The sequence below is a fragment of the Strix uralensis genome, chromosome 19, assembly GCF_047716275.1.
Source record: "Strix uralensis isolate ZFMK-TIS-50842 chromosome 19, bStrUra1, whole genome shotgun sequence".
In the NCBI taxonomy this organism is placed as follows: domain Eukaryota; kingdom Metazoa; phylum Chordata; class Aves; order Strigiformes; family Strigidae; genus Strix; species Strix uralensis.
This window is the reverse complement of record NC_133990.1, coordinates 2,220,331-2,242,826: the sequence shown is the minus strand read 5'-3', so window position 1 is coordinate 2,242,826 and position 22,496 is coordinate 2,220,331. Positions and strand designations below refer to the sequence as shown.

Sequence of the window (22,496 nt, the reverse complement as noted above, 5' to 3'; positions counted from 1 at the left end):
CAAGGGGTCACCAGGTGCTTCCTCCCCCATGCATGGCACAGCGACCGGCCTTGGTCACTCTTGGCATGCAAAGGAACTTCCCAGGGAGATGTGGCCCTGGCCAGCCACTGGTTTGTTCTCGGAGGAGCCAAGCTGGGGGTCTGAAAGGGCCCGACAGCTAATGCCCTCTGCTCCCTCCCGGTCTTGCAGGGTCGCCTCCCTCTGCAAGACATGTCGTGCTACAGCCCGTGCCTGCCAGCCACCTGCGGCCCAACCCCGCTTGCCAACAGCTGCAACGAGCCCTGCGTCATCCGGTGCGCCGACTCCAGCGTTGCGATCCAGCCCTCGCCAGTGATGGTGACGCTGCCGGGCCCAATCCTCAGCTCCTTCCCTCAGAGCACAGCCGTGGGATCCACCGCGTCGGCTGCCGTGGGGAGCTCCCTCAGCGCTGCCAGTGTGCCCATCGCTTCTGGGGGCTCCCTGGGGCTGGGCGGCTTTGGGTGGTCCGGTCTGGGCCGCGGGCTCTGCGGGCCTCTGGGACGGGGCAATCTCTTATGCTGAAGCCCGTGGATCGCTTGCCCGTGGTGAAGTACCAGGGGCCTCGAGGAAAGTCCAGGAACCAGCCCCGAGGGAGCGGCCTTCCGTCTCTTCCCAAGGAAGCCTCTCTCTTTCCCCCTCTTGCTCTGCTTTACCTTACGCTCCCCATCAAACACCTCCACCTTCCTTCCGTAGCAATGCATCTAGAGCATACGTGACTGCCAGAGCCTTGAGGGGGAGTTGCACAGGAAGCATGCCTGGCGTGGAAGTTTTCCTTCCGATGGCAGCACTTCTCTGAGCTTTTCTCGGCCTCCAACATGCATTGCTTCAGCTCTCGCCTTTTCCATTTTCCTTTGATTTTCTCATTAAAGCCATTGGGCATCACAGCTTTGCTAGAGAGCCGTGTTTCATTCTCCCTTCTTCTCCAATCCCAACCAGCGGACTGTCCAAGAGAGTTCCTCCCTTGCTACAGCTACGGATTTTTCCATAGCTGCCGGGTTTCGCCCCTGACAGCCTATAACAATGGAGACAAGGCCAGCTTGGCGGGGGGGAGAGCTCTTCAGCTCTTCTGGAAGGAGCCCCATTACTCATCGGCACACCTCGAAAGCCACAGCACAAAGCATGGAGGGAGCCCGAATTTTCTGTTGGATGTCCCTGTGCTGCATTGATTACAGCAGAGACTCAACAGGCTGCTGCATTAATGAGAGGCAGTGGTGGCCCTGGCTGCTTTGTTAGAAAAGCCTTTGTTAAGAACCCAGAAAGCGAATCCCAGGAATTTTTCACATCTGCCTCATGCAGTGCCAGCGCTCTGGCGAAGGAGCTTGGCAGAGCATTGCGTTTCCCAGGCCATTGCTCCCTGCTGCCATGGGCTCCTGACGCGGAGGCAACACTGAATCTGCCAGTCTCTCCTTGTTCAAATATCTCCACAATTACAGGCCCATGGGGTGGGCTGGGGCTGGAGAAACTATTCAGAGTGACCAGGGTGCAAGCGGCTCTGGTGCCAGCCCCCAAGGCTGTGCACTGCTCCCCTTCCTCAAGGACGGGAATTAAGCAGGTGGAGGAGAAAGAGGCTCCCAGGGCCCTGCCTTTGGTGTCCATCCCACGGTGCACAATCCCATGCCCACCTTTCTGTTATCCACCAGGGGCAGCGAGGCTGGCTTCTGCACCATTTCCCCCAGCCCAGGGTCTGACCTTCAATGTACAGAGAGGTGTGGGCTCAGGGGACCAGCGCAGCGGTTTACGCTCTCTGCAGCACCGCAGCTCTGGCAGGTGAAAAGGGGAGTTGTGTGCAGTGGGGACGGTGCCGCTCAGCTCCCTCATCGTTCCTGACTGTTAGCTGTGCTGGGAGAGAAGCAGCCTGTGATGAGAGCCTGGGTGAGCACCAGGGGGAACAGCACAGAGAAGCCACGGCCAAGCCTGAGGCACATGCTCTGTCCTGGTGAAAAGTCCAGCAGTCAAGTGTGAGGGACTCCTGTCCGTAGGAGCTGGTGGTATGCTTCCAGAACGTGAGGGCAAGGTGGCTGGTGACAATTTAGCCTCAAAGTCAGGCTCAACTCCTTTGCGGGCACTGAGCCACGCCTGGGTCACTGTCCCGTGTTCCTTCCCAGGAAGGAGTGTGGAGCTCTGCTCTCCAGACATTTGCTGATGTGAATGCTGGGACCTGTTTCCCAGAGGTCCCCAGAGCTCAGCCCAGCTCTCGGGACAGTGGACCAGTCCCAAGAGGCACAAGCTGGAGGCTGCCTTTTTCTCTCCCATGGCAAACAGTGTAAGAAGGTGTAAGCGTTAGGAGCAGGGGCAGGAGCTGGGGCTGGAGCAGGAACAAGAGCAGCAGGAGCAGGAGCAGCAAGATCAGGAGCAGTGGCAGTGCCAGCGGCAGCAGCGGCAGGAGCAGCAGCAGCATGCGGACGAGGTGGCCGAGTGGTGAAGGCGATGGACTGCTAATCCATTGTGCTCTGCACGCGTGGGTTCGAATCCCATCCTCGTCGGTCAGCCCAACAGTGGCCAAAGTTGCTGAGTGTGAGGAGCTTGACGTGTGCCCCCCAAGCTTCTGTTTTGAGATGAGAGCTGACTGAACAGAAATAGCAAGGTTTTGAAGTGGCTCAGCACGGACACACTTCAACCTCTTCTGTCTCCGCATAGGCGAGAGGAACCGGAAGGGATAGAAGGAAGAGCCGGGGAACTCACAGGACCGTCAGCCTCCCCTCAGTCCCTGGGAAGATGATGGAGCAAAACATCCTGGAAGTAGTTTCCAAACCTAGTGTCGTGGTTTAAACCCGGCCGGCAGCCAGGCACCACGCAGCCATTCAGTCACCCTCCCCTGCCCAGGGCATGGGGGAGAGAATTGGAGGGGTAGACGTAGGGAGACTTGTAGGTTTAATAATTGAAAAAAAAGAGACTACTACTACCGGTATTATGAAATACAAACAGGTAATGCGCAATCCGATTGCTCACCACCCGCCAACTGATACCCGGCCCGTCTTGGCTGGGTTCGGCTTGACTGCAGACTTCACTCTCTGCGCTTTTCCCTGCTTCCCACGTGCCGCCCATCACTGCTCACCCTGTCGGCTCCCATGGTCGCAATCCCAAAAGCGAGAGAGAACCCTCCTCCTTCCCAGCCGCCCCTCCTTTACATACTGAGCAAGGCATCACATGATATGGAACACTCCATTTACCGATCCGGGTCCAGCATTCTGGCTGTGCTCCCCCCCAAGCTCAAGAAAAATTAACTCTGTCCCAGCCAAAACCAGGACAGTCTCCACCTCTTATTCCATACCATTTGCATTATGCTCAGGTTCCCAATACGTTCTAAAGTAATCACCATCCCTTTCCCTGGTCCCAGGTGTCTACACACAGATATCACTCTCTTAGTCTATGGGCCATCCTTCCAAAATGTGTACTGAGTTCATTTAGTTCATAACTTTGGGTTCCATTTGTCATGACAGTCTTTTAAGGCTGGAGGGATGAGGCGGATTTGGCTCAGTCAGTGGAGCGCGTGACTTTGGATGTGGCAGGAGGATGGCACGTAGTCTCTGCTACAGTTGGAGCTCACTGTTGATGTGTCTGGCGCGGGCCATGCTCACAGTCTACGTGCGGGTCGATCTCAAGGATGTTGCTGGGCACCAGCTGCTGAAATCTGTCCTGACTCTACCAAAGTTCATCTCTTTTTTTCATTAATGTGATGCCATCAGTTCAGTATGTATCAACCATAGCGATGACGCTATGCAATAACTGGGTTATTCGACAGTTAACATCGTACAGTTCAATTCATTGTCTGTTTTCACATAAAATCCAATCCCCTTGAGGCGCACATCGGACTTGCCCGTCCTTCCACATTAGCCACCGTGTGCACCCAGGTCCTTGGGCAAAACTAATCCCACGCATGGGTTTACCTTTACCCGAAGCAGGAATAACCCAGACTGTCTGCCCCAGCATGTTTTTAATGCGCACTGCAGAGACCTTATCCCCATCTACAGTACGAAGAAGGTTTGACTGAGCAGGGCCAGACTGGTTGGCAGATCCTCTAGTATTGACTAACCAGGTGCATTTCGCTAAGTGCATGTACCAGTGTTTGAAAGTTCCACCACCCATTGTTCTCTGTAGTTTTTAGCAACCCATTGCACCGCTCAGTTTTCCCAGAGGCTGGTGCAGGAGAGGGGCTGTGATACACCCACTCAATGCCATGTCCTTTGGCCTAAGCGTCTATGAGATTATTTTGGAAATGAGTCCCATTATCTGATTCAATTCTCTCTGGGGTGCCATGCCACCACAAGACTTGCTTCTCAAGGCCTAAAATAGTGTTCCGGGCAGTGGCGTGGGGCACAGCACACGTTTACAACCATCCGGTGGCTGCTTCCACCACTGTGAGCACATAGCCTTTGCCATGCTGAGTTTGTGTGAGTGGGATATAATCAATCTGCCAGGCCAACCCGTATTTAGATTTTAACCATCGTCCTCCATGCCAAAGGGGTTTTAACCGTTTGGCTTGCTTGATTGCACACGTCTCACATCCATGGACGGATAACCTGTGCAGTGGTGTCCGTGGTTAAGTCCACCTCTCGGTCACGAGTCCATCTATACGTTGCATCCCTTCCCTGAGGGCCTGAGGAGTCATGGGCCTGGCGAGCCATAAATTTTTCATCCTTACGTTGCCCGTCCAGATCCACTTGAGCCACCTTAATCTTAGCAGCTTGATCCACCTGTTGCTCTTTCTGATGTTCTTCAGTGGCCTGGCTCTTGGGTACATGAGCACCTACACGACGTACTTTCACAACCAAGTTCTCTACCCGAGCAGCAATATCTCGTAGTGGGTCTCCAGAAACCCTCAAAGCCTAAGAAAGCTAGCGTTTCCTTTGGTTTGTCTGCGGGGACATAACTGCTATTTTATCAGTCAACTCCATTGGAATCTGACAATGTCCATCTTGCCATTTTATTCCTAAAAACTGAATCTCCTGTGCAGGTCCCTTGATCTTACCCCGCTTTATGACAAAACCAGCTCTCAGAAGGATTTGGACTATTTTCTCTCCTTTCTCAAAAACTTCTCCTGCTGTATTACCCCATTACAATGATGTCATCAAGGCATCGCAGGTGTTCCAGGGCTTCAACCTCTTCCAGTGCAGGCTGGATCAGTCCACAGCAAATGGTGGGGCTGTGATTCCGCCCCTGGGGCAGCTGACTGGCAGGTGCATTGGACACCCCTCCAGGTGAAAGCAAACTGTGGCCTGCACTATGCTGACAGAGGGATGGAGAAGAATGCTTTAGCAATATCAGTCGTGGCCTATGCTTGGCTGCCTTCGACTCTAGTTCGTATTGAAGCTCTAGCATGTCCGGCATGGCAGCGCTCAGCGGTGGCGTGACTTCGTTCAGGCCACGATAGTCTACTGTCAGTCTCCACTCTCCATTAGACTTTCACACTGGCCCTATGGGGCTGTTAGAGGGGGGGAGAGAGTCTTGTTGATCACTCCTCGTCTCTCTAGGTTATGGACAGGAATTACGGAGTCTCGGCTGGTGCGATATTGTTGTCGGTGCACTGTTGTAGTAGCGATTGGCACCCGTTGTTCTTCAACCCTCAGCAATCCCACAACAGAGGGGTCCTCTGAGAGACCCGGCAACGCAGACAGCTGTTTGACTTCCTCTGTCTCCAAGGCAGCTATACCAAAAGCCCACCGATTGGGTCCTTAAAATACCCTGTCCTGAGATAATCTATACCAAGAATGCATGGCGCTTCTGGGACGGTCACGATGGGGTGCTTTTGCCACTCATTCGCAGTTAGGCTCACCTCGGCCTCCAACACAGTCAGCTGTTGAGACCCCTCTTGAAATACCAATGGTTTCTGCCCCTTTAAAATGGGATGGCATCAGGGTGCGTTGGGCACCAGTGTCCACTAGAGCCTTATACTGCTGTGGGTGGAATGTGCCAAGCCATCGAATCCACACAGGCCAATAAACTCGATTGTTCCTGTCCTCCACGTGGCTGGAGGTAGGGTCCCTCTAACGTTGGTCATAGTATCCACTATCGACGAATGGGTTAGAGCTGCAGCAGGAGCAGGAACAGGAGCAGCAAGAGCAGGAGCAGCGGCAGAACCAGTGGCAGCAGCAGTGGCAGGAGCAGCAGCAAGAGCAGGACAAGCAGCAGCAGGAGCGGTGGCAGCGGCAGCCAAGTGCTCCAGCAGGGTCAGCTTGAGCTGGTTGCTTAGGACATCGTCCAGCTGGGTTTTGAGTATCTCCAAGGATGGAGACTCCACAACCTCTCTGGGCAGCCTGGTCTGCTGTTTGACCCCCCTCTTGGTAAGGAAGTGTTTTCTTGCCTTGAGCTGGGACTTCATGTGTTTCAATTTGTGCCCACTCCCACTCGTGCTGCCAGTTGGTACTTCTGAGAAGTGATTATGGCTCCCTCTTCATTCCCTTCCATCAGGTATGGGAAGAATCCCAGCTCTCACAGCCTCCCCTCAAATTTCAGACACACCAAGCCCTTAACCAGTTTTGTGACAAAGCAGGGAAGACCTGTGTGGAGGCAGGAGTAGCCAGCAGCTAGCCATGCCACCAAGAGATGTGCTGTATCGCGTGGTCAGGAGCGACTTGGCAGGGGTCAGAGGACAGGAATGATCCTGCGTGGTTATGAAAGACACAGAGGTGGCCGGAGCCTCTTCCTGCCCACACGACCACCCCTCTCTTACACACACTTGCACTTCTGCCTCTCTGGCCACCTGCCTCCCTTTCCCAATCCCTGGACATCTCCTTGGGATATCTCTTCCCCACGACCATGGACACCTTGATCTCCCCACCCTGCTCTCCTCTGGGTGCACTTCCCAGTACTTTTGCACTTCCAAGGATGCCTTGTGGTTGCTGGAGTTCAGCACCTGTGAGCAGCGTACCTGGACGTGGCTGCATGGAAGCAAGATGCGAGGAGAAGAGCCTGGGGTTTGGCCAAGGGGCTCAGAGATCAGAATGCTGCTGACCCCACCCCTCTACCCAACCCCCCGCCAGCCTCACGTATCCCTAAGGCCTGGGAGGCAGGTAAAGGGGACCACTGCCGCCATTGACAGCCCAGTTGGGTCTGAATCCGGGGGGAGAGTCTGTGGGAGATGAGAAAGGGGCTGCCTGCTGTGGAGAGGTCAGCTTCTTCATAGGCACCGTAATCTCACCTGCATTCATCTCACCCCAGCCTCAGAGAAGAGAAGCAGAGCAGAACTCTTCCTCATCGACAGGCGAGCTTGGCGGTTTGGAGAGCCCAGAAGGATCCCTTTCTGTTCAGTGGCTGCTGAACCCAGGAGCCCAGCAGAGCTCAGGCTCAGGCTGCCACAGCTCCATGGCCCCTGGCCCAGCCATCAGCGAGGCTGAGCATGCCTCCCAGGAGGCACACACACACAAATCCATGTGTACGACACATATAACACATGGCCGACCACACCGATCAACCCAGGCAGGAACACACAGCACTCAACAGAGGGCACCGAGAGCCTCGTCCAGGTCCCCTTCTGGCTGATCACGATGAAGGACTGTGAGTGGGACAATATTACACACATGTACAACGTGGATCACTCCAGCAGCTGGACTGAGACACCCCGTCCACCCTGTAGCTGGTCCCTGGCTCCGGTGGGCCTGGTGGTGTGGTTTCACTCCAGGCGGCAAGTAAACACCACGCAGCCGCTCACTCACTGCCCGCACCGGTGCGATGGGGGAGTGGATCGGAAGGGTAAAAGTCCTGGGTCGAGATAAAGACAGATTAATAGATAAAGCAAAAGCCGCGCACGCAAGAAGAACAAAGCAAGGAATTCATTCACTCCTTGCATCGACAGGCAGGTATCTATCTCCAGGAGAGCAGGCCTCCATCATGGTTACTTGGGAAGACAAACGCCATAACTCCAAACATCTCCTCCATTCCTTCTTCTTCCCACAGATTTATGTGCTGAGCGTGACGTCATATGGTATGGAATATCCCTTTGGTCAGTTGGGGTCAGCTGTCCCGGTTGTGACCCCGGCCATCTTTTTGTGCAGCCCCAAGCCTACTGGCTGGTGGGCTGGTGTGAGAGGCAGAAAAGGCCTGGACTCTGTGTAAGCACTGCTCGGCAACGACAACAACACCTCTCTATTATCAACACCGTTTTCAGCACAAATCCCAAACGCAGCCCCATACCAGCTACTATGAAGAAAATTACCTCTATGCCCAAACCAGCACACCTTGACACCCTGGTCATTCTGGCAGCCAGCTCCTCCGGTTCTCTTGGCCCCAGAGACATGCACGCAGACACGAAATGGCCTTATGATGTCTCTGGTGGTTGGCCAGGACCCTCTGGTGCCTCCTGTAGCCAACGCCCTCTGTGACCTCATCCTGAGGGGCACACACCCACACGTGGCTCCCAAGCCGCTTTACCCACTCGCTGCCTCAGCTGGCTTGATACTTGAGAGCAGTCACACACTGACTTGCATACCCTCACACGCTTCACTTGCTGGCAGCACATTATTTCCACTCACCCTGGTCTGTCCAGGTGCCGGCACCCCAGACAAGCAGTGCCGACGACCTCCGGTCCCACTCCAGTGACTGGCACCACTGAGACCGGAACCACGGCCACCTGTGGTTTGGCTCCAGTTGCTGGCCCCTAGACTTCCATACGCACACATGCACACAGATCAGAGAGCCCCTCACCAGGGAAAGTCGTTAGGAATAGAGCTTAAGAAGAAGACAGGACAGGCTGCACTGATCAGAAGCAGGGCACGTCTGTGAGAGACGAGAAACCAGGCCTGTGAGAAACTGAGAAAAACAGCCTGAGAAAGCAAGAGTTGAGGCTGATCAAATAAATGCCTCAAACACTCGCAAGACAAAACTATGAGTCACAGGGTGCATTCTGTGGAGGTCGAAGCTGATAAGGCTGCCCGAATAACACAAGATGGGACTGGAGGAGGGAGCCCTGTGAAGACAGGACGGCTCTGCTCTGGTGCACCTGGCCAAAACTTCAAGGGCCATCTGTCCGGTGAATGACCTTTGCTTCATTATCCACGACATGCATATTAAAGTTAACACCCCTCAATATGCTAACGAGAGCTAACATGATCATGCTAATTACATCATCCCATGAAACACCTCACCCCTCCCCATACATGGGATACGTAGGTATGTGGGTCGACCTAGGGGATGGACCCAAGGAAAGTGGGTATAAATCAAGAAGGGGGGGTGGGGGGGGGTGGCGCGCACTGAGGAGAGAGAGTGCAGTGAAGCGAAGAAAACGGATGCCAGTGAAAAAGACGGATGTCTCCTGTGCCTCTCGGAACCCTCGTCGGCAGGATCAGCGCAGAAACCCAGACCGGTGATCTGTATTTCCCCATTCCCTCTATCTCCCTCTTTTCCCTTTCCTATTAAGAAATGCAAGGCATATTATATTGCTTGCCACAACTTGCTATATACTTAGCCAACTATCGTGTGTTCAATTAGTACATTGTGAGTAGTTAATAAATGTTTAGACTTGGAGACTTGTTGTCCGCTCCATTGGGGATTTGCGAATCTGAGTCACTTGTCCCCCTCGTCTGAGCGGGACGTGACATTAAAATTGGCGTAGTCGGCAGGATCCCCTTCGGTGTCGGAAAGTCTTATGAGATACTGGTTCTCTATCCGACCAACTCGGACAGGGAGAACTGGGAATTGGCCCCTCAGCTATACGCTGGGAAAGGGTCGGAGGGATACCGATTCTCTATCCAATAAGGACAGGGAGAATTGGGAAGTGACCTCTCAGCTCTAAGCCAGGAGAGGTTCGAGCAGTGGCAAGCCATGACTGGCCAGGAAATGTCGGTGCTTGACTGCTCCCCTATTTTTGAGAAACTGAAGGAGTATAAGGCTTGTCCTCCTCCTTTAGTAGAGGTTTGGGCCCACGATAATTGGCATAATCCAGAAGCAGTGGCAAGCTATATTAATGTACTTGCGGGGCTGCAAGGGTCGCGACCAGGCAAAGGAAAAGCTGTAGTGTGCGCTGTATTAGGGGCAGCACTGACTGCAGCCCAAAAAGATAAACATGTTAAGAAACAATTAGAAGGGGAAATGATCAAATCCTTACAAGATCTGGTAAAAGCTCTCCAGGATCAATTGGTTGAGGAACGTAAAGTTACTGAACAAAAAGCTAAACTCTGGCAAGAGCAAACTGAAGTTCTGAAAAGCCAATTAGCTGATGAGCATAACACCTCTCAGCGATTTCACATGGCTCTGTTAGATGCCTTGGACCGAGAAAAAATCTCACGGTCCGAAAAAGAGAGGAATGAACAAGAAACCTGCAACCGGACAGATTTCGGCTCTGTTCCGGATAGTGAACAGGGAGTTACGAGTCTGGCAAAAGCAGCAGCCAGACCCTTGTATCCAACAAAGGATTTAGAGATAAGCCGAGAAATTTTTTACCCCGAAAATGAGGGGGCAAATTTAAGACCATTAATTAAAACGGAGACCACCGAGGGTCAGGGTGGAAGAGCTCCACAGGTCACCATTCGAACTACACCATATCCAGCGACTGAGCTTGCAAAAATTCAGGAGAAATATACCAGACAAGCTCAGGAAACTGAGACTGAATACGTGTGGAGGGTATCTTTGACTGGTGGCGACCGAATTTTGTTATCAGAAGATGAGGCCCAGGGATACTGGGGGCCAGGGGTTTTCTTAGTTACTGATGACCAGAGAGAGCCGTGGTCGTTAACTCAACGAGCTGCTTATTGGGCTGGGGGTCTGGACCCCTTGGAAAGGGGGGATCCAGTATGTATTGAGACCCCAACCGTAAATCATTTGACTGAAAGTCTGCAGAAGGCTGCTTGTCTCCAATTAATGCATGACAGGCGTTTGGTTCCGCAGCAGCCTTCCCCAATGCTATTAATTGCTAACCCTGATCAAATGACTCCCCTGATTCGGGGTTTGCCGGACTCTTTGAAATCACATGCAGTACAATTACAAGATCGTTTGCGGAATGCATTAGCCCCGCGAGGGGGGAGACGGGCGGGGGGAGAAGCCATGACCTGGGGAGAGATAGCTCAGGACTTAATAAACTATGGCCGGAGAATGGGCCTTACCAGGGGAACGGGTAAACCTAAGCCCTCGGTACGCAGAGTGGAACAGCAGGAAAATCCGCCTCCTTCCCCTCCGCAAGTTTTAAGAGCAAAGAGAAACCTTTTGTGGACTGAGGGAATTGGACAGGGGATTCCCCGAGAGTTAATGGATGGTATGCGTACTACAGTTTTAGAAAAGCTCATTCGAGCCTGGAAAGACAAAAGAAAGCTGCCCCCCCCAACCGAGTGGACCTTTCGAGCAAAGGGAGGGACAGAGCTGGAAACTAACGAGATGGTGGTAATTGCTTCTCAAACACCAACTGCCCCTGAAGAAGACTTGATTGATTTAGGGTCGGGAAACTGGATGCGCCATCCCCAGTAAGTGAGCCGGGGGATGGCGGGTGGGTCCACTTAAGGAGGCTCACAGAGAATACTAAAGGAGACTTGTTGATTACCTTTCTGCTCGGTCCCTTTAAAACTCCAGTTACGTTTCTAGTAGATACGGGTGCTCAGATTTCAGCACTCCAAACTGAGGTTGCCAAGCGGAATGGCATAATTGCTGACAAAAAGCAGATCTGGGTTACAGATGTTTTCGGGGACTCTAAGCCACAGCCGACTGCTCGGGTGAAATGCTGGTTACCTGGGAATGAAACTGCAACAGAGGCTATGATGATCCTGGGAAATTTCCCCACAAATATCCTGGGACTTGACCTATTGAAGGGACAAGCTTGGGTGGATTCAAAAGGAAGGGAATGGAAATTTGGGTCCCCAACTGCCTCTATAAGACTTCTACAGCAAGCGCCTGCGCTTCCTCCTTCTAAAACTGTTAATGTGAAACCTTACGCCTTACCGTTAGGTGCAAGGGAGGGGATCACTCCGGTAATAGCAGAGCTGCGGGAGCAAGGGATAATCGTTCCAACTCACTCACCCTATAATTCCCCAGTGTGGCCAGTCCGTAAACCTAACGGAAAGTGGCATCTGACAATTGACTATCGGCGATTAAATGCCAATACAGGTCCTCTAACAGCTGCAGTACCTAACATAGCTGAACTGATTGCAACCATACAGGAACAAGCCCACCAGATCTTAGCAACTATTGATGTGAAAGATATGTTCTTTATGGTCCCCATACAGGAGGCAGACAGAGATCGCTTTGCCTTTACATGGGAAGGCGTGCAATTTACTTTTACACGTCTCCCCCAGGGATACTGCCATTCGCCGACCATCGCTCATTATGCACTAACACAGGAACTTGCTCAAATCCCTCCAAGGGAAGGGGTCAGGATATATCAATATATTGACGATGTTCTGATTGGTGGCTCTGATGCTGCTGCAGTGGGACAGACCCAGACAGAGATAATCACCCACCTAGAAAATTTAGGGCTCCAAATTCCAGCTGAACAGGTACAACTCCCATCCTCTGAGGTAAAGTTTCTGGGTATTTGGTGGCGGGGAGGAACAGTGTGTATTCCCCCAGAAACTTTAACTACCCTGGAAGAAGTAAAGAGCCCTGAAAATAAGAAGGAGCTGCAACATGCCTTAGGCTTGCTGGTATTTTGGAGGAAACATATTCCTGATTTTTCCATCATAGCTCGTCCTTTATATGATTTGACACGCAAAAGGGCTACTTGGGACTGGACTCCTGTCCATGAAGAAGCCTTAAAGCTGTTAATCTTTGAGGCTGGAGTATATCAGGCTTTAGGGCCGATACATCCAACAGATCCATTCCAAATTGAGTGGGGTTTTGCAATTCATGGACTATCCATACATATGTGGCAACGTGGGTCGGAGGGTACCACTCGCCCTATAGGGTTTCATTCACGCAGTTTCAAAGATGCAGAAAAGCGTTACTCGATCTGGGAGAAGGGTCTTTTTGTGGTTACCCTAGCTTTGCAGGAAGCTGAAAAAATCATAAGGCAGCAACTAATCATTCTACGAGGACCCTTTAAGGTCCTGAAACCAGTACTGGCCGGAACCCCCCCTCCTGTGGGGGTTGCGCAGCGAGACACAGTGAGGAAGTGGTATGCACAATTAGATCATTACTGCCACACATATCAGATAGAGGAGGGGGCACCCAAAGTGCTCAAAATACAAGATCCACCTTCTGACCACCCTGAACCTCCTCCCTCATACATAAAACCTGCTCCCCCATTTGAAACCCATCTAAAGAATGTATGGTTCACCGATGCATCTTCTAGAAGAGAGGGAAAGGTATGGAAATACCGAGCAGTAGCACTGCATGTTGACTCGGGGGACCGAATCATAACAGAGGGTGAGGGAAGTGCTCAGGTGGGAGAGTTAACAGCGGTATGGAGCGTGATTGTTAAAGAAGCTGAGACTACAGAACCAGTATTTATTTACACAGACTCCTATGCCGTATTCAAGGGATGTACCGAATGGCTTACATTTTGGGAACAAAACCACTGGGAAGTAAATCGGGTACCAGTGTGGCAGCGTGAAAAGTGGGAGGAAATCTTAAACATTGCAAAACGGAAGTCCTTTTTAGTAGGATGGGTGGCTGCACACCAGTCAGGAAATCACCCTGCCCACCTGCTAAACAACCAGGTGGATTCAATGACTCGTTTGATGAGAACTGCTACAGAAGGTGAGGGTGAGGAGGAGAAATGGGAACACTTACTGGAATGGCTGCATGTAAAGCGGGGTCATTCAGGAAGCAAAGATTTGTTTAAAGAAGCGATAAGCAGGGGATGGTCCGTAACCAGGGAATTGTGCAATACCATTATTTCAGCGTGTAGTCTATGTCGTACTCGGCTGGGAGAGCACAACCCTCTTAAGGACCAACCCCTACACCTAAGGGACAACAAGGGACTATGGGACACCTGGCAGGTGGATTATATTGGCCCTTTCCGGCTCTCTGAGGGAAAACGTTATGTATTGGTGGGGGTGGAAATAATATCAGGCCTAACTCAAGCAGAAGCTGTATCTCGAGCAACTGCAGAAAATACGGTGAAGGGATTAAAACGTTGGTTTAGCTACTTGCCTAAGCCCAAATCGATCCAATCAGACAACGGTAGTCACTTTACTGCCGGGGTGGTTCAGGAGTGGGCTCAAGATGAAGGAATTCAGTGGATTTTCCATACTCCATACTATCCCCAAGCAAATGGAATTGTGGAACGCACCAATGGACTGTTAAAGCAGGCCCTAAAACCCCTCGAACCAGGATGGCCACAACGGGTGTCAGACGCAGTAATGAAGATAAACAGCCGGTGGGGAATTAATGGGTGCCCACGACTTACCGCGTTCTGTCCTAAGCCTCTGTCCATACTCGCCAGGAAAAAAGAGACTAAAGACCCTGCAAACCCGCTCCATTATCCTGGACAACCTGTTCTAGTAGACTTGCCCACCGTGGGGCAAGTACCCCTAACCCTAAAAACTCCCATCAATATTTGTTCATGGGTGGCTACTGATGCCCATGGGAAAGAATACCGCATCAATACCAGGTGGATTGTCCCTTCTTTCTAACCATCATTGTTTTGTCATGTATATATGTGTTTTACAGAGCATTGATCCTGGACAACAGGAGACCTATGTTACTTTTAGCACTTTCAATGGTTGTAGGCATTATTGGCTAGTTATTATTTGTAATCTGCTTACATTATTATATAATTTGTGGAATCATACCTGCTGAGTGTGGAATAAATCATTGCCAATCAATTACAATCAACAATCCAGGAAATTTTACAGGTACATTTAATGAGTTCACTTATTAGAAGGTTAACCTGGAGTTGTGCCTTAAGTTACCTTATTGGGAATCACCTCCAAAATAAAGGAAGCCTGTGAGCCACCTGTGACTGCAAACTGGTGCTTGCAAATACCAAACAGATCACAGTGCTAGCTCATATAACTGTATGTGGTCCTTACAACACCACATCCATCAACAGCAAGATGCAGTCATCAAAGACTAGTTGAAGGGGTCTGATCCCACAAATTAAGCATTAATGAATTGTACCTGAATATTAAATTGTATTCCCATTTAAATCCTTATAGACCTGATAATGTCGTTGTGTAACCTCAAATAGTTTTAGAAAATTTAACTTAGCAATTATATGTACTAACAAGATATGCCTTTAAGGAATTAAAGGTGCAGACCCAACAAGCATCTAAGATGACGTTGCAGAATCTGGCTAGCATTGCTGAAGGAACATGGACTGTGCAGTGTGCTGAATCTAACTGAGGGAGAATACTATATCATCATCCACAATGCCACCACCTCTATAGAGGAGACCGTGCCATGATGAAGATGATCAACAATGGGAAGTGAGAACCTTTTTATTGACTGATGGACTAGTTTGATGGATGGAACCCTGGGTCATGGATCACATCACTGGGATCCTCAGGACTCACGGGGTGGGGAAGATGGCTTGTAAATATTAGTATTGTGATATTATGTAAATTTTTGCTTTTAATGGTATGCCTTGCAGCAATTAGCTATATGCTCTCTCACCTTCTGTCTTCCTTTTCCCTATACCTTTTGGGATCACAATGGTCAAAGAAGAACTTGGAGTGTTTGAGTCACGGGGTGGGATGTGAGAGACGAGAAACCAGGCCTGTGAGAAACTAAGAAAAACAGCCTGAGAAAGCAAAAGTTGAGGCTGATCAAATAAATGCCTCAAACACTCGCAAGACAAAACTATGAGTCACAGGGTGCATTCTGTGGAGGTCGAAGCTGATAAGGCTGCCCGAATAACACAAGATGGGACTGGAGGAGGGAGCCCTGTGAAGACAGGACGGCTCTGCTCTGGTGCACCTGGCCAAAACTTCAAGGGCCATCTGTCCGGTGAATGACCTTTGCTTCATTATCCACGACATGCATATTAAAGTTAACACCCCTCAATATGCTAACGAGAGCTAACATGATCATGCTAATTACATCATCCCATGAAACACCTCACCCCTCCCCGTACATGGGATACGTAGGTATGTGGGTCGACCTAGGGGATGGACCCAAGGAAAGTGGGTATAAATCAAGAAGGGGGGGTGGGGGGGGGTGGCGCGCACTGAGGAGAGAGAGTGCAGTGAAGCGAAGAAGACGGATGCCAGTGAAAAAGACGGATGTCTCCTGTGCCTCTCGGAACCCTCGTCGGCAGGATCAGCGCAGAAACCCAGACCGGTGATCTGTATTTCCCCATTCCCTCTATCTCCCTCTTTTCCCTTTCCTATTAAGAAATGCAAGGCATATTATATTGCTTGCCACAACTTGCTATATACTTAGCCAACTATCGTGTGTTCAATTAGTACATTGTGAGTAGTTAATAAATGTTTAGACTTGGAGACTTGTTGTCCGCTCCATTGGGGATTTGCGAATCTGAGTCACTTGTCCCCCTCGTCTGAGCGGGACGTGACAACGTCCAGGCAAACATCCTGAACAGCAAGTAGTTCTTGAGGGACAGCCATGTTATCCCATCTTCCCTCTAGTTTCCTCACGTTTCTTCCTCCCAAGACCACCCTGAACCCTCCCTTCTCCCACCTCTGCTTCCTCCCACAAACACGCCATACCGAGTCTCGTGCTGTGCTGTGCTGCTCTTCCCCTGCACTCATCACAGTCTTCCAGTACCTAAAGGCAGCTACAAAGACGACGCACACTCCCTCTTAACAAAGAGCCACACGGAGAGAAGAGGGAGCAAGCGGGAGAGGTTTCGCCTTCATACAAGGAAGACATATTTTACAGTGAGAACAATCATTCACTACAACAACCCCCCCAGGGACGTGGTAGAATTCTGGTGACAGGAGGTTTTCAAGATGCAATTGGACAGGGCGCTAGATAATCTCATCTGGGCTCCCTTTCCTGCAAAACGTTGGGCTAGATGATCTTTGGGGGTCCCTATCAGTCGGGGCAATTCTATGATTCTGTGGCAATTCCGGCTCCCTTCATGCTTTATGTCGTGGCTTTCGAGGTGTGCCGATGAGTAATGGGGCTCCTTCCAGAAGAGCTGAAGAGCTCTCCCCCCTGCCAAGCTGGCCTTGTCTCCATTGTTATAGGCTGTCAGGGGCGAAACCCGGCAGCTATGGAAAAATCCGTAGCTGTAGCAAGGGAGGAACTCTCTTGGACAGTCCGCTGGTTGGGATTGGAGAAGAAGGGAGAATGAAACACGGCTCTCTAGCAAAGCTGTGATGCCCAATGTCTTTAATGAGAAAATCAAAGGAAAATGGAAAAGGCGAGAGCTGAAGCAATGCATGTTGGAGGCCGAGAAAAGCTCAGAGAAGTGCTGCCATCGGAAGGAAAACTTCCACGCCAGGCATGCTTCCTGTGCAACTCCCCCTCAAGGCTCTGGCAGTCACGTATGCCCTAGATGCATTGCTACGGAAGGAAGGTGGAGGTGTTTGATGGGGAGCGTAAGGTAAAGCAGAGCAAGAGGGGGAAAGAGAGAGGCTTCCTTGGGAAGAGACGGAAGGCCGCTCCCTCGGGGCTGGCTCCTGGACTTTCCTCGAGGCCCCTGGTACTTCACCACGGGCAAGCGATCCACGGGCTTCAGCATAAGAGATTGCCCCGTCCCAGAGGCCCGCAGAGCCCGCGGCCCAGACCGGACCACCCAAAGCCGCCCAGCCCCAGGGAGCCCCCAGAAGCGATGGGCACACTGGCAGCGCTGAGGGAGCTCCCCACGGCAGCCGACGCGGTGGATCCCACGGCTGTGCTCTGAGGGAAGGAGCTGAGGATTGGGCCCGGCAGCGTCACCATCACTGGCGAGGGCTGGATCGCAACGCTGGAGTCGGCGCACCGGATGACGCAGGGCTCGTTGCAGCTGTTGGCAAGCGGGGTTGGGCCGCAGGTGGCTGGCAGGCACGGGCTGTAGCACGACATGTCTTGCAGAGGGAGGCGACCCTGCAAGACCGGGAGGGAGCAGAGGGCATTAGCTGTCGGGCCCTTTCAGACCCCCAGCTTGGCTCCTCCGAGAACAAACCAGTGGCTGGCCGCTCAGCGGATAGAGATTTGGGATGGGGTCTGCATTGGGTATTTGCTAGTAATTGAAGGGTGATCCGAGAGGGTCCGTCAAAACATAATGAAGCTTCCCCTGTCCAAGTCAAGCTCCCTCGCAGTCTATACCTCAGCTGGCCTTGCCACGCCCAGGCATGCCTGCCCCATGGAGGCCCTCTGCTACCTCCGGTGACTCCATTACCAAGGGGATGTCTGCAGGCTGTGAGGATATTTCACAACACTCCTTCTGCTCAGCCCTGGAAATTTGGTAGGGAAGGTGCCCCAGAGAGAGTCCTCAGTAAGCCCCCTCCCGCCGTGAGGAAATGGATGCCAGGTTTTCCAGACGGGTGGAGCGTAGCCTTGGTGCTGTGGCCTTGGTCAGGGAACGATTTTCTACTGCACACCAAGAGGCTCCCTCTTCCTGGCATCGGGCTCTGTACTTCCTGATCATCCATCAGCCCTTGTACAAGCATCAATTTGTTCACTCACAAATGGGTCTCCTTCTCCCTGCCCCCACCCTCAAGACCCCTCGTCTTGTCAGGTCAGGCTCCTCTCACCCACATCTTTCAGGAGGGGACATGTCTGAGTAAAACGCAACAGGGCTCCTGAAGACAGCAGCCACTACGGAAGAAGACGTCTATGGTGGGACTAGCTCTCCTGTGGAAGCTTCTCGTCATGCCAACAGTGCAAAAGGAGCATTGCTGAACTGCGGATACAGCCCTCTCCACAAAATCTGTCCTGCCAACCGAGGAGACAAGAGGCAAAATGAACTGACACTTACCAACTTCAGAGAGCAGGGGAAGGCACGAGGAGACGACAGAGGAGCTGGCAGTTGGGCATGCTTTTATACTGCGGCCCAGAGCCCCAGGGGAGCTGAAAAATGCCACAAACATGAAGCATGTTGAGAAACAGCAATTTGGACTTCTCACACCTATGCTGGTAGATGAAAGACATGCCTCCGTTGCCTGAAATGCGTGCCTCCCTTTTCATCCTGGGTAGCACTGACGTGATTTTGTTGATAGCAATTATGTTTCTTCCCCAGACCAACGCTCCTTTGAGGTCTCATTCCAGTAGCTGGTGAAGCCTTGCAGCAGATTCAGGCCATGAGTAGGTGATGTACACGTCCTGCCCTTCCTGGGGAACGTGGCCCCACTTAGATAGGAATTTTCCTGTGGGGTACACATGAAGGCCACTCAGAAGGGTCTCTCTTTGATGGCATGACACCGACCCTGAGCAACACCAGTGCCTGCCGCCTATGGAGTTGCTCGGAGCCCAGCCAAGCCTCTGCAGGATGGCTGTTCTACTGGGGGACAGAGAGAGGAGGAGACTCTGATCCCCAGAGTGTTTGGAAGGTCATGGTCAAACAAGGCCCTCCTGCACTCTGGACCAAAACCCCATTGTGTGCAGGGATGGGGACACGGAGGTCATTGCTGGAGTGGCTCAGGGTACTCGGTGGCAGACGTCTGCTCCCCTCGGGCCTCGGTGATGCACACCATGCAAAGGGGGCCCAGCAGTTCAGCTGTTGTCCTCAGTCAGGAAAGGCCAGTTCTCTGGGAACTGCAGAGCCCTTGCCTTGCCTGCCAGGACTTTACTCATTACTCTCCTGAGGAGAAACAACGGCCCTGGAGAGCGATGAAGGAGCCTGCTGACTCAGGCCTGAAAGCGAGCCATCACCAAGTGGACCTGTTTGCTTCGGCACAGTCTTCCCAAACAACACTCACCTTTGCATCATTGCCTGCTGGCTTGTTCAGGTCACTGACCCAGAGGGTCTGGCTTGTTTTCCCTGGCTCAGGGATGGATTGGCACATTCGGGGCCCTTTAATTGCAAGGTGGCACCAGCAGACCACCTTGGAGTCACCTGTGAGTCACCAAATAGTGCTGAGGCACTGCGAGAGACCTCAGCTCCACCTCGGTGCACATCATCCATGCACTGGCATCAGGGAATCCGGGGGAAATGGATTCAGACCTGCCCAGGACCCTAGGTGCAACCTCGTGTCCACGTTCCTGCAGAAATGCAGCTTTGTGTACAGTGTTGTCATGGCTGTTAGCATCTTGCCCAACCACTTGGTGACTCCTTGAAATCCTGGGTGAAATCCTCCTTGGTGAAATGGCAGCCAAGGGAAGGACAGCACGGACGTGCCCTGACGTTCCCACTCCCAGACGTTTCTGGAGCACGGTCCAAACCGAGGAAAGTTTCCGCCCGTAAGTGTCCAGGGCCTGGGGAGCCTGCTTCTTTGATGGACCGGTGTGACAGACCACCAGACTGAGGCTGCAGCCTCTGAGCGGCAGCAGATGGTGCTCCCTGCTACCCTACGAGACACAGAGGAGACCTTGCCTGTCCGGAGAGGTGTGGCGGGAGCTCAAAGGCCAGGCGTGTGTTGCCAGCCCTGAGAGCTGCCTGGAAAAAGCCTCTGCCTGCCCGTGCCGCTTGGGCAGATGGGCCATGCTCTCACCCGGGCGGCCGTACCGTTTGGGGAAAGGGTCTTAGAAGGGGGATGTTGTCTTCTCCTGCAAAACGTTGATGGCTCTGACTCACTTCTGCCGTCGCTTGCAGCAGGGCCATGCTCTGGGGCTGTTGTGCCATCCTGATGGGACGGGAGACCCAGTGCCACAGCTCACAGTGGAAACGTGCTCACTCCGGACAGGCAGAAACAGGTCCCAGCAGTCAGCATGGCACCAGGGTGGGTGGCAGTCACCCGTGCCTCTTCCAGGTGGAACTGGAAGTGCACTGACAAAACAGCCAGTGATGCTCCCTCCTGAAAGGCTCTGAGGCTCTCTGAGGAATTTGCGAGGCACTTGGTCCCCAGTGTGTCCTCAGCTGAAGAGCAGGGAAGTGGTTGCCTATATCTTCCAGCCCCCCAAAGCCCTGAGACTGGCCCTCAGAGACGTGGCCCATCCCCACAGAAGGGGCACGGGTTGCCCACAGCAAACTCTGCAGGGGAAGATGCCAGCAGGGACCATCCCTGAGGGAAACTCCCTGCATGGGACGCCCTGCCCTGTGGCTGCTCTGTTCCCGGCCGGTGCACTAATGTGCCGACGCGGAAGTCTCGGACACAACGTAGACTACCAATGTGATCAAGTTGATGCCACTTTATTAAAGGTTACACAGCAATTTATACTCTATCTCAAACTTCACGCGCCGCTATCTTATTGCTAATAGGCTAAAGCTGCTTGTTCACGCGCCCTTTTGCCCCCTATGATTGGTCCCGGTGTGGCGTCCACGCGATGCTCTCCCCCCAGGTAGACCCCGTGTTTTCGACATTCCAACATCTTTATCTCTTGGGAAGGAATGTAGTTTCTCAGGCTGTCTCGGCCTTGTTTTTGTCCTTGAACACAGCTGCAGCTTGTTGTTACAGTGAGGCCCCTCGGTTTGGATCGCTCATAATATGTCCGTTATTTTCCAGCCATTCCACACTAATGGATGAGCGCTCAAACTACTGATGAGCACCAGCAAATGCCAAAGGCCGCGGTGGGTAAGCAGAGAAGTTGGGTACAGCCCTGCTGCTCCCGCCTCTCTGCTCTGCCTTGTGGCAACTGAGAGGTCGTGCAAACAGGAGCAGGCACCAGGACAGACACTCTGCTCCTCACGTAGCTTCCTTTGTCACCAGACAGGAGCATGACACAGCCCGTCACAGCTCTGCTACAGCAGGCAGCGAGGGCCATCGCTGGGCTGCTCTCCTCCTTGGCCTGCCATCCTGCCTCCACTGCCAGATGCGGGAAGGCTGGGGAGGCATTCCTCTACCACATGAGGAGCCTGGCATTTGCTGTGCCCAAGCAAAGCTGAGGCAGCAGCAGAGGGCACGTGCATCCACCTGCCACAGCAGGCGCGTGGTAACACCTGAGGGCAGGAAGCGGACAGCACAGGCCCATCCTTGCTCCGCAACATGCCTTCTGCTTTGAACTGCAGCCACAAGAGCACTTGTCCTTTCCAGGGCTGGCAAGGTGACCGAAAGCAAAATGCACCCTCAGTCAAATGCCTATGAGTTTCCTCCTCAGCCCCTGTGACCTTGCGTCCTTGGGGCTGACTACCCACTTTGAGAATGAGAATTCTGAGAAGGAGAAACAGTCACACCGGGCCTTAGCTCATTGCTGAGCCCTCCCATGGCCGTGCAAGGCCTTGTGTTTCTCAGGGTCAGCCTCAGCCCTTCAACAGGAGACCCACGTGAGTGGCCTTCATCACGAGTGCTCCACGCCTGAAGCCCAGACTGAGAGTGGTACTCACGTTCCCCAGCAAGGATGTGCACAACCCACACACAAGGCCTGGAGCTACTGAAACCCTTCCCTGGGAAGTGGCATGGGACCTCAAATGACCGTTGCTTTGAGGAGCCAGCAACTAATGCATCACTGTGCTCTCACCCAATAGGGAAACACAGGCCGGGCCTTTCAGATGAAAGGGACAAGTTCTTCATCTGTGGGCTGTGCTTTGCAAGCCTCAAATTGCTGTTTGTTAACGTGCTTCACAAAGAAGGTGTGTTCCAGGTCTCCCGAGGCGCTGGCTCACCATATAAAAAGCCCGGGCCACTCCAAGCCCTTCC

At 52.6% G+C, this 22,496-nt stretch overlaps 2 protein-coding genes and 1 non-coding gene across 3 annotated transcripts; 2 read left to right on the top strand and 1 right to left on the bottom strand.

Moving 5' to 3' along the window:
- The first annotated feature begins 210 nt into the window (after window positions 1-210).
- LOC141952140 (beta-keratin-related protein) lies at window positions 211-540 on the top strand. Its single transcript, XM_074889224.1, has one exon. It carries the CDS (start codon window positions 211-213, stop codon window positions 538-540), a length of 330 nt encoding a protein of 109 aa, XP_074745325.1.
- A 1,879-nt stretch (window positions 541-2,419) lies between these two features.
- Window positions 2,420-2,501, top strand: TRNAS-GCU (transfer RNA serine (anticodon GCU)). Its single transcript has one exon. It is a non-coding gene; the product is annotated as a tRNA-Ser (tRNA).
- Window positions 2,502-17,517: 15,016 nt separating this feature from the next.
- Window positions 17,518-17,847, bottom strand: LOC141952141 (beta-keratin-related protein). The gene has a single exon (XM_074889226.1). The coding sequence runs from the start codon at window positions 17,845-17,847 to the stop codon at window positions 17,518-17,520; it is 330 nt and encodes a 109-aa protein (XP_074745327.1).
- Between the last annotated feature and the right edge of the window lie 4,649 nt (window positions 17,848-22,496).